The 12178-nt window shown below is 55.3% G+C and overlaps 1 protein-coding gene across 6 annotated transcripts in view; it reads right to left on the minus strand.

Moving 5' to 3' along the window:
* Positions 1-12178, minus strand: part of KIAA0513 — a 58967-nt gene that overhangs the window by 12598 nt on the left and 34191 nt on the right. For 3 of the 6 annotated variants that reach the window (XM_081216854.1, XM_081216853.1, XM_081216855.1), the window contains 7 exons: positions 11323-11555; positions 7974-8477; positions 5836-5935; positions 5339-5412; positions 2539-2609; positions 1170-1374; positions 422-462 (listed from right to left, as the gene is read on the minus strand). In XM_081216854.1, the coding sequence (XP_081072980.1) occupies positions 422-462; positions 1170-1374; positions 2539-2609; positions 5339-5412; positions 5836-5935; positions 7974-8308 (826 nt within the window). In that variant the 5' untranslated portion in view covers positions 8309-8477; positions 11323-11555. The remainder of the gene's footprint in view (positions 1-421; positions 463-1169; positions 1375-2538; positions 2610-5338; positions 5413-5835; positions 5936-7973; positions 8478-11322; positions 11556-12178) is intronic. The other 3 variants (XM_081216857.1, XM_081216856.1, XM_081216858.1) reach the window with 1 other exon arrangement.

Raw genomic sequence — 12178 nt, forward strand, 5'->3', positions numbered from 1 at the left:
TGAGCGAGGCAGAACCCCCCCACTGGCCCGACTCCAGCGACCCTCCTCCCAGCAGGCCCCGCACCATCCCACAGGTCACACAGACATGCAGCGGAAACTCCATGGCACCTGCCCTGCGGCCCTCGGGCCTGGCCCTGAGGACTCCTCCCCAGGGAGGGCCCCGGGAACAGCTCCCCCACTGCTGGGGATACTTTCCTTGACTCCCCTGGGATGAGGGGTTGATCCCCAGAGAGGCGGGTTTTCCATGGAAATTCAGTAAGCGGTTGGAGACCAGAGCAGAGGGCAGTATGACAGCGTCCCCTGCGACGGGGGAGCTGGAGCCCCAGGCCTCCGGGGACCTGCAGCTCACCGTGGGCTGGACTCAGGCCCCGTGGCGCTGCTGTGGCACCGCCCGGCCCCGCGAGCACAGGTAGGCACTCACCCGTCTTCCGCGGCTTCTCCTGGGGCTTGTCCTCTTTCTCCCTTGGGGAGAGAAACCATAGCAGTGACAAAACGACCCAAAGAACCCTGTTACGTTGCTGAAATGGGATGATGCCCATAACCAATGTGTAAATCAAAGGTGGTCTCCTCTGAAAACATGTTTGTGAAGTCAACGCCACATGTACCAACTGCCAGTCTTCTAGAACTGAGATGTGCTGTTCAGGCTTCTTCGTGCCATTTTCTCTGAATCCAAGACTGTCCAGACCAGAGGAGGAATAAAGCCAAGTGGCCTGGTTGTAACCGAGCCGTCGGAGGGGACGGCGGGGACCACAGGTGCCCCTTCCTTGTGGAAGCCTCGGCTCCTGCACTGTTCTGAAGCGGCCCCGCCCCCCGCGGGTCCCCGAGTGGCTGTGGGAACACCGCTGCCCTGGGGAACGCGGCTTCTCTCACGGCAGCGGGGGGCGGGGTGCAGGGAGGGGGTGTAACTCGCCTCCTGCCTACCGACAATTTCCGCACACTCCTCTCCAGTCCTAGAAACGCGGGGCCACGGGGAGCATCCCAGCACGTCAGCAAACGCAACAGCGTTCGGAAGCCCCAGAAAACTGGAGGGTGGGGAGGCAGCTGCCCCCCAGGAGCAGCTCTCAGGCCCCAGTGACGGCCGAGGGCACGGAGATGCTCCTGTCACTGGGCCAGGGTGGCCTCCTTGTCACGCCCACGGTCGGAGAGGGACGCACGCAGGCGACACTCACTCGCTTCTCCTGGCCAGGGGCCCCTTGGGCTTGGTCTCCAGCCCGAAGAAGCCCTTGACGTTCTCCGTCTTGGCCGATGTGTTCTTCAGAAGCCGCTCGGCGATATCCTTCTTCTCCGCTAACCAGCTGTTGGCCGACTTCAAGTAGGAGTCGATGCTCCCGGCCGGCTTCTCCTTGAACTCGGAGGGGAGCAGGTGTGGTTTACCTGGAGGGAGGGGGAGAGAGCAGGGATGAGAGCCAACTGGAACCACGGAGGCCGGGGCCACCTCCCTCCGCCATCGTCAGACACGGCGGCGGTGGGACGCAAGAGGCTCAGGAGGCCTGTGGGCACACGGAGAGCCGGGGCCCCTGCCCTCTCGGGTGGTCGCTGAGCACCTGTGTGTACAAACCAGCCAGGTGCCACCAGGGGCTGCAGAGGAAACAGGCAGGGATCCAGCCCCAAAGAAGCACCAAGTCCAGAAGGCGGGGGAGCAGCGCGCACAGGGAGAGTATAAGGTACAAAGTGATGGAGGAAGACACAAGAGTCTCTCCTTGTGGAGGGAGGGGGCGTGCGGATTCCAGACGGCCAGGCTGGCACCTGGGCTGGTCCTGAAACAGGGAGGCCATTGGACGTGGGAGAAAAAGAGGCATGTCCCTTCCTAAGGCTGTGCACGGACCGAGGCCCAGGCACCCCGCGGGCCGAGATGTCCCGCCCCAGATCAAAGGGCTCCACGCTAAGGCCGTCAGAGCAGCTGCTGCAACAGCGCGGAGCAGCAGGGAGAGGGTGGGCTGCCGAGGTGAGGAGAGGACGAAGCTGAGCTGCAGAGGTAGGGGATGCACCACAAGCGCCAGCCCACTGGTGCTGCGCTGCCCTGGCCCAGCTCCAGCCCACAGGCAAGCCCTCAGCAACCCTCTCCTCAGGGCGGCCTGAATGAGTGCCAGTGGTCACAGCCCAAGGAGCTTAACACGGGGAGCCCCCCAGCTGCCCCCAGCTGCGATTCACCAGGAGGCCCCAGGGCCACGAGCCCGAAAAGCTCAACCCACACTCTGCCCCAGACCCCGGGCTGCTCCAGGTCACCCCCGTCCACAGCTGACCCTGTGTCACATTTGGCCAGAACGTGAGACGCCGTCCTGTGTCTACCCTGCAACGTCCTGCACACGTGTCTACTTTCTCGCGTCCTCCCAGCCAGGACCGTCAGCCTCCTGACCCACGCTGTGGACCGTTCTTCGCCTCCCGTTCTAGGGGTCTCCCTCCTCCTTGTTCCCGCCCTAATATCAGCTCCCTTTGTTTCCTGGATGCCTCACAGCTTTGCCTTCAGAAATCCCCACTTGACGTGGCCTTGGAAGGCGACAGGTCTGCCTCCCGTGTAAGCTGCACCCCGGGTCTCACCGATGTGATAATACGTGAAGCACATGGTCATGAGGTTCTTTGCGGGTCCAAAGTCGTCCATCTGGTGACACCTGAAACGGAAAGGGGGTGACTGGCTGACGGATCCTTCCACCGGCTCCTCTCTGCACGTTCCTGAGACAAGACCAGCATGCTCCACGGACACCTCTAAACTAGTACCTCACTCCCCAGACACTCCAGAGGAGAAGCCACAGAAAGGACTCCCCTGGGTCCAGGCACCTGGCCTGGGAGCGGGTCTGATTTGGGGCACTAAGGTGCTCACCACCCATCCGCCTGGCCTCTTTCACTTTCAAGGTGGAATAGCCAGGGCCCCACCCCAAGGAGCAGACCCGGAACTGGAGGTCGGGCCTCAGGTCTCAGGCTTAAACCGTTGGCCCCCTCCAGCCCCTACTTCTCAGGAATGAGCAGTGACTTAGATGATACCCCCCAGATGTGGGTAGCAGCAGAGTCACCTGGCGGGGGGGCGGGGCGAGTGAAGATGTGGATTGCTGGGCCCACCCTGGAGTCTCTGGGTCAGCAGGTCTGGGGCAGGGCCTGAGAATGTGCATTTCTAACAAACTGCCTTGGGAAGCTGATGTTCTGAGGCTCCTGGCCCAGGGACAGCACTCTGAGGATGACTGGGAATACGAATACCTACGTACCCTACACCACTTGCTGAAAATCAAATTAAAGTACTACGCGCCAGAACCTTTGCTGTGCAAAAGATGTCCTACAAATATAAAGGATTATATTAATACTTACTATATTATATCACACTTACTATATTGAGAGTATGAGACATACATGGATTCATTCAATTTAGCAAACAAAAAGGGGGGAAACACTTCAAAAAGAGGGTCTGCCTGCCACTAAGAATTTGTACTGTTACAGTGGCAAAAGCTACAGTGATGTCCACTGTTGCACTGTAAATTAAAGAAAAAAATGAGGAATCAGCTAAATGCCCATCAACAGGGCAGGAGCCGAATTAATTATGGTGCATTCGTACGTTCATGTATTAGAATACCTCACAGCTGTTACAGATGCAGCACTGAATGCAAATGCACAGTACTGCCTTTTTAGAAAAAATATCTATTTGCTGGCATGTGCATTATTAAGAGTAGTTATCACTGAGAGATGGACCAAAAGTGAGAGAATAGGGTGTGAAAGAACACCTCCTTTCCCTCTTAGGCTTCTGTGCCTCTGCATCCTGTTCCCTCATGCACTTTGCTTTCCTGTTTAGTTTTTCACCTTGGACTAGTGTTACTTAAAGAAAGAAAATCAACAGAAATTATCTAGACAGTGGGATGAGGGCCATTTTTGTTTATCTTTTTAACATAAAAATAACAAATCTAAAAAACTAAATGTCTGTAAGTTCTTTTTTTTTTTTTTTTTTTTTTTTGCAAAAAAATATACGCTCACAGACAAAGTAATGAAAAGGTTCTGTGTTTTGGCAGGGTTGGAACTTGAGGTTAACTACCCCCCCACCCCCCACCTACCAGTTTGCTTATTTAAGGAAAAACTGGAAGAAAAATTGAGAATTAGATAAGCACGTTGCCATGTGGACAGGCACCATCTACACAAAATACAGGTTCCTGAAAATTATGGATGCAAACGTCTGGAGGTCAAAGGGTCTTCAGGGCAGGAAGCCACACTGACCCCCGACCCCCTGGGGCTGCTTTACCGAAGCTCCGGAAGCAAGCTAGCATGGGCCCTTGGCTACCTCAGCGAGGGCCTCTCTTCCCTCTGCCCACACTAGCTCCCAGACCCAGATCCCAGCCCCCGCCCCTGGGGAGCACACCCTGAACTTGGGACATTCTGAGCAAGTGCAGGAAAAACAGGGGCTCCTGTCTTTTGGCCATTTTCCTCCAGTACATGCCCCGTGCTCATGGGGGACAGAGAAAGCTGGGGAGGCACCGAGACAGGGAATTAAAGTCAAGAGAGCAGCTACATTTCTGCTGGGAGAAGGGGAAGGAACAGGAAGGGAGGGGTTTTCAGGCCTGGAAGGACACAAGGGACACAGAGAAGCGGCCACGGCCTAAGCCAGGGGACCAGGACCTGCTCCGAGGCCACACTGAGGTGAGGGGGGGGATGCGGGCTCAACCGAAGGTCAGATCAGGGTCAGAGCTTCCCTCCCTGTCCCACGCACTTCCCCCACACCCCATGATCCCCCAGGCAGACACGGCCGCTCCGGATCACACTGCGGAGGGCACGTCCAGCTCTGATGCACGTCAGGATGTAGGAAGAGGGTCAGGAGTCCTAGAGCCGTGGGCCTCAGGAGGAGGAGCCCCTCAAGGCAGGTTGCCGTCCCCCCCGGCCACACGGAGGTGGGGGGCCCTTCTCCCCAGCCCACGCTGTCCTGGGCGATAAAAGGCCCCAGTGGTGCCTCATTAGAACTCAGGGCAGCGATGCCATCCAAACATCTCATTAGCGGGCGGTGACCCGGTTTGGAGTACTTCACCACAGGAAATCCAGAGAACCCCAGACCTCAGCTGGAGGAGGGCAGGGCCGCTGTGTAATCACAGCCTGTCCTGGGACCCGCAGGAAGAGACCGACGGTCCTCTGATCGCTGCTGGCAGGTGGGGACCGCTCACTCCCCGCCATGAGATACTGGTCACGACTTCCAGCCAATGCTGCCGCCGCGGGGGAGGGGGGTTGGGAGGGGGGAAGGGGAGCAATTGAGCTGATGACGCATGCGGCTGGTTCTCACGACTGGGGTCTCCCAGGTGGGGAGGGAGGGAGGGAGGGAGGACAGGAGGTCAGGACGGAGGTCAGGACGGAGGCGCTAAGCCGCAGCATCACTTACTCAAATAGGACCACGGCGAAGGACTGCACCAGGCGGTAGAAGGTGGCCTCCGAGACGCACTTGGAGTTGCAGCGCTGTCCGGGAAGAGGGCAGCCGCGTCAGGCGGCCGCTGGCGGAGGTGCACCCAGCTCAGAGGGGCTGCGTGCTCACCCCGCCCAGCATCTCTAAACACAGCTGCGGCAGGAGCCCAGGACAGGCCCTGCTCCCCAGAGACCGGGACCCAGCAGAGGGCTGCCCCCCCGCTTGTAGGTTATTTAATAAAAACATGTGTGGACATAGCCCATGTGCTTGTCTTTAAAAAAATGAACTTTTCTGGAATTTCATGAAGTTGACAGCCCAGCATTCCTTTCTAGTGGGGCACCTTCCACTATTCTAATTAGACTTTATAACATCTCTAGACGAGCTTTACGCTTTTGCCTGTGGGATCGTTTTCCTCAACTCCCTTCTCCAGAGCGGGCGGGCTGCCCCACACCACAGCCCGGCGTCACCCCTCTTACCTGGGCGCTCACGTACCGGGCAAACCATTCCCGGCCTTTTCCGTTCTCACTGCTGCAGTACTCTCCGAACTTGGCTTTCTCCTCCTGGTCCAAGTCCTCCCTGGAAAAGAGGGCAAAGGGAAAAGACAGGAAAGCTTTAATCCTCTGCAACAAAAATGGCTACAGTAGGGAAAGAGGAAGGAGAGGAACTCCTAAGTGCAGTCGGCCCTCGGCATCCGCACCACGGAACCCCGACGGTAATTCGCCCCCGCCAAGTGCGGATGCTCATCTCAGCCTCCGGGCAACCCCGAGAGGAAACACTTATTATTTCTGTTTCCAGGATGAGAAGCCTGGCTCGGAGGATCACACACAGCTGGGGAGTGGCAGGTGGGAGCCCCATCCAGACCTCCTGGCTCCAAAGCCCACGTGCATTCCCCCGACCTCCTGCCTCAGTGAGGTCCGGGTACTCACAAGGGTTCCATAACTCTCCAAGGGCTTGGTTCTCCAGCTCATCCAACTGCCCCCCATCTTTGCTGCTGAGGTCGGTATGGAGCCACCGACTGGATTCAAGAATTCCTAACGTGCTCAGTCTCAGCAGGACCCACTGAGGCCAAGAAACACAGAGGTCTGACGCCACCTCCAGCCATCAGAAGGAGGGCATGGTTGCTTATTCCTCTGCACTTCTGAAGAGCCGGTCTGCTGACTCTCCATGGCTCTGTGTGAGGGGTGAAGATCGGGGGACCCCAGGCCTGAGGGTCGCCCCCTGCCAGGGTGGACAAAATGCTCACCTGATCTCAAACCACTTCCAATCATCTTCGTTGGGGGACCAGTACTCTACCCCAAATGTAATGACTAAAAGGGGGAAGCAGCAGGCTGAAAATCCACTGGCTTCTGCAATTTCATTTATTTAAGGTTTTATAGAAAACATCTTGGTCTCATTTATCCCAAATACCAACACCAGATGAAATGTGAGAATTTGCCAGGCGTTTGCAGGGAGTTTTGGAAGGCTCTTAAAGATGCATCCCACTCACTTGTCCACGTTCCATGTTACCGACTGCCTGTCACAAATCTAGAGTGGCCTTCCCGGCAAATTAGTGAGCTTCTGGGCTTTCTCCCCTTTTCATTAACTGGGTGTACTCGGAGAAAGCTGACTAATTTCAGTGTCAGTCAAACAAAATGAGTAGGAAGCCACATCTACTGCTCTCCCAGGATGCACTCAAAATCAAACATAAAAGCAGTCTGGGGACAGTCAGATATTAGGATCCTAGAACTCTCCCCACTTCTAACTGCAGAGAAAACTGAGGCACACCTGGAAAAGGTGGAAATCAACCTTGCCAGTTAACAAACGAGGGGCCTAAATCTCAGCAGGAAAGGACATCCTCAGTGCGTGGCGTCAACAGGCAGAAATTCTTCTTAACGCTTTAACGAAATTGGAAAAGGGTCCCTTCAGCCAGAGCTCCTCAGGCCGCAACGCATGCAGGTCTAGAGGTCTCGTTGAAATGCAGATTCTGACTCAGTGGGTCAGGTGGGGCTCACGACTCTGCATTTCTCACACATACCCCACCCCGCTACGCTGATGCTGTGGGTCCCAGAGACAATCTGAGGGGCAGCACCTCCGGCATTTCGCGCACCACTGTGAACGACGCAAGACCAGCCGTCAAGGCCTGAGGCCTGAACTGAGTTTGCAGCGGGCTCCCCTTTCTGCTGCTGTGACGGCAATAGCCGTGAGTCAGATTCCCGGCTCCTCGGCCTCCGCTCTCACCCCAGGCCCCACCAGCGCTACACCTGTCACTGCTCCTTGTTTGCACTGTCAAGAACCACCAACGAGAGGCCAGAAGGAGGCGCGAGGGTGGGTCCCCATCCTAGCAGCTGCTTAAGGCTCAGCTGCCCGAGAGCATCCCAAGGGCCGCGGGTAACTGAAACCTCCTGGCCTGGTACTGCCCCTAAGTCACTGCCAGCTAATAACCACCTCTGAAGGCGCGCCCATGGGGGCTCACCCGAGGGGCCGCGGGAGCAAAGCCAGGGCCCTGAGCGGAGGGAAGGAGTGGCAGAAGCTCCCCACGGGGGCCTACGTGCACTGGGGTGGGGCGTAGACGCGAGGGGGCCAGCGGCTGGTGAGGCCTGGAGCCCTGGCCGGCGGCGCCCTGCGTGTGGCTCACCCTCCGGAGAAGATCTTCTCCACGTAGCCGCGCATGAACTCCCGGAGCTCCAGCAGCTCCTCATCCTTGGCCGAGTCGGTGCTCTGGTTGGAGGAGAAGGACTCGCTGGAAGAGCAGCGGCGGTACTGCCCCCAGGACAGGTGCGAGGGCGATTCGCCCATGTCGTTCTCGCTGTCGGCCGACTCCGTGGTCTCGCTCTCCGACGCGCCCTCGCCCGGGGAGCAGTCCCCGTCCTGCAGCTTTGGAGACAGCACCTCCAGGGGCGAGGAGGTGGATGGCTTGGCCCCGGCCCCAAAGTCAATCAGCGAGCCCACGGGGACCTCGGGGGCCTCCATGGCTTGGCGGGGTGGAGGGCACTGCCGGCAAGGATGCTGGGCGGGGGCCGGTGAACGAGGTTCCCAGGTGCGTCAGCGGGAGCCTGAGGCTGAGCGCATGCGAGCTGCTTGGGGGCCGCTGGCCACCGGGACTGAGCCCTCTGGGGCGGCCCACGGGGCCCTAAGGCATCTGGAATGGAAGCAGAGACACGTCATCATCACCACGAGAGCTTCTCGTCATATAAGGGGAATGAATCAGGGCACGAATGCCCTGTAAGAGGCTCCAAACTTCCAGAATTTGGGCCACCTGTCTGCTGATGTCATCTTCCTACTGCCCACTTACCGTTAAACACCTGCTATATGGTAGGCAAACGATGAACAAACACACACCATCCGTCAGGATTTCTCCAAACTAAGCAAGGAGACCTAGAGGGGGCTGCACCCCCCGGCCCTCTCCCGACTTCGGCCGACCAGACTGAGGCCAGTCAGAACAGAAATCACTGCAGACGGCCGTCTGCCGCTCACTCTTGCTGGGTCACCAACCACTGAAGATGGTGTCGTCAGGCACATGCTAAGCACAAGGGTCTCCAAGGCCCACGTCTCTTCCTTCCTGGGTTCCTTTCTTAGCATTTTCCCACTCAAGACCCAGCACCTTCCTGGATGTTGGATATATGTCCCCTCTCATCATCCCCTTAAACCCTCCCATGGTTTCATGTTTTTCTTTTCTTTTTAAAGCACCTCACCAGACACAAGACCTGCTGGCACATTTTTAAAAATGATTTTCATTGTTTTTTGGCCGCACCGCGCGGCATGCGGGATCTTGGCTCCCCAGCCAGGGACTGAACCCGCGTCCCCTGCAGTGGAAGCGCGGAGTCTTAACCACTGGATGGCCAGGGAAGTCCCTCCCTCTGATGGTTTCTAAGCCGCATTTGCCGTTGGACCCACCTCCTCCTCCCTGCCCCCTCCCTGCACTACGGCCACCCTGGGCAATGGCATCCACCTCTGGTGTCTGTTCCTCCGCCCCTTAAGCTGGACGGTCCTCTCCCTTCTCCCCTATCTTCCTCCCTCAGCCCCAACCGGAGTTCTGTTCATCCCTCGAGGCTCAGCTTAGGGCCACCTCTTCTGAGAAGCTTCACTCAAACCCTGTGCAAACTATGTACTGATTCCTGTGTGGCCCACTGGCATTTTACTGACACTCATTTCTAAGTCTGCTTGTTTGATAGGTAGATGTGGGTATTTCTGTTTATCCCACTGAAGTACAATCCCCTGAGGATACCCCATGCCTCAGCCACCTTTGTAGCAACGCGAGTGCCCAGCACAGAGTCCTAACTAAGTGTCCACTGTACGTTTGCTGAATGGATGACCAGATCTGACCGTGAACACGCTCTAAGAGTCGGGAAGTCGACGGTGTAGGCAGAGCTGGGATTAGGATCTTCGCTTCTAAACCAGTCTCCTGCTGGTCAGTTCAGGGGTCACCTGCCAGTTCTGGGGCTCCCTCCCCCATGACGATGGGCAGACAGCTAAGCAGTAAGTCAGAGCCCTCCTGATATAAGAGTCCAACTTGATCCTGGGCAATGTCCCTATCCTCCACCTCTACAGACCCCAAATATCTAGGACAACACCTGGCAGACAGGTGGCTGCCGATACTGTGAAACTAATGCATCTTCTGAGGGTAATTCAATATCAAAGCTGCATTCACTGCCTGTTAAGAGCTTAATGTTCACGAATCGATTACGGGCTCCTCCAAATTCCCCAGCCCAGGATATTTTTAGATGCCCTGAGTCAGAAGGATGGAATGGCTGGCTCTGTGCCACTGGAGTGGCAACGGCCCCCCTTCGGAGAGTCCTACAAAGCCCACCTTGGTCCAAAACAGAGACGCATACACCTCAGCTCAGAAGAACTTTCTGGGCCAGGAGAGCAACAGGGAGTCTTAGGAGCTCAGATGGCAGCACAGACTAAGGAGTCGTGGGCCAGGGCCAGGGCAGCCCTGGCCCCTTCTCGCTGGCGGGGCCGGTGAGCTGTGGCCTCTGCTCTCGGGGCCAGAGTCCCCGCCAGACACTGAGGTCAGGTTAGATCTCTAAGGTCCTTCTGGCAACCACACTCACGGACTCTCCAAAGAACAGAAAATAACACCTATAATGACTCACCGGATATTAAAAATGAAAAATCACACACTAGGAAAACGTTTACAGCCACTATGATAGGAAAATTGAGTTAATCATATCTGTACGATAAATTCACCCACATCCAACTAAAAATCTATATTCTAATAGATACACAAACTACTCAAATAGGCATGGCACACAAGAGGAAATATTATTATTAAGTGCTTAGACAATTCTTCAACCCATACTAATGACCACACATATAGATAGGCAAATCAAAACAATTAGGTACCTGCTTATACTACAAAATAAGCAAAAATTTGAAAATTATAAGCCAAAGCAGATGAGATTAAGATAAAACTAATATTCTCAAACAATCCTGGCAATACGGATAAATGAGATTTTAGAAAGCAATGTCTATAATTCTTATTTTTCTCTCCTCTGATCCAGGAACTCAAATGCTTGGAATTTATTCTGAGAAAATAATTCTAAACAGTCAAAAACAGTTATGTGGAGAAAAATGCTCGCTACAACATTATTTATAGTCCGGAAAAATAGGGGAAAAAAATCTAAATATAGTAAAGTGGCAAATATATTCTAACAACTTGATATAATGGTCATCAGTGTATGATGCAATTAGAAAAATGCTCACTTTATACTTAGGTAAACAAATTTCCACAATCAACAAATATTTACTGAATCCTGTTGCATGCCAACCTCTTGCTTTGGGTGCTAGAAATACTGGTGTGAATGAATTTTAATTGTACTGTAATTACAATCACGTATACATATGAAAAAGGACTGAAAAAGGAGATAGAAATGTATTACGGTGCTGGCACCGAGGTAACCGCCCCTTTTTATTTTATTATCTTTAACAGTGGAGTTTACAATCAGTAAAAATTCAGAGGAAAAGGAAACAAGTTACTGTACCTTGCAACGTTTCAGGTGGTTGGTCTCAAGGGTGGCATCTATTTACCAGAGCAGAACGTGACAACGCAGGAGGGGCAAGATCAGACCCAATTGTTACGGCTATTTCTGGTCCGGCCCAAGGCGCTCTCCCAGCGCCTTTCTAGCTTGGAAATTCAGGGAGTGCATGAGTCATCCTTTCCCAGAAGCCTCCTCTGTGGGCTCAGGAAGGAGCGGACAAGGTGAGGGGCCTGGCCCTGCAGGAGAGGAAGCAAAAGTGACGGGGGGCCCAGTCCTGGGCGCCATGTGGGCAGCGTGGGCTGCAGAGTGCGGGTCCCTCTGCCCGGGATCTCATCTCTCAGCCAACCTTGCTCCCGGAGCTGAGATGCAGGTGAAGTGGCCACTCATGCTAAGGGCCTTGGAAGTGACCCCACCCTCTTTCTCCAGGAAGGAAACATAATTCCGGGCCTCCGTCCAGGGCAAGGTGACGGTCACTCTCAAGACACCAGGATCACACACCTCACTCGACTGCCTGTGCTCTCCCAGCTGCAGAACAGAGAGGAAGTGGGCCCAGTGGGGACTGACTGCACTGTCCCCGAGTAGGGCCAGACAGTGGCTGCCACTCAGGATCGTGGGCCCAGTGGGATCAGATCTAAAGAGCTTTCTATAAAAGTGCTGAAATCCGCTTCATGAAATCTTTCAACTCTTCAACACTGGCAACTAATTCAAATTTATTTCAAAGCACATCATGGACCAAAGAGAACATGTCTGCGGATTGCACTCAATCCCTCTGCTCTGTCCTGTGTACAAGGAGGTCCCCAGACCCACTGCAGGGCCACAGGCTCTGAGACTCAGGGTTTTAAATCACAGTGGAATCTCT

This window comes from Mesoplodon bidens (genome assembly GCF_964165515.1).
Source record: "Mesoplodon bidens genome assembly, chromosome: 18".
Classification (NCBI taxonomy): Eukaryota; Metazoa; Chordata; class Mammalia; order Artiodactyla; family Ziphiidae; genus Mesoplodon; species Mesoplodon bidens.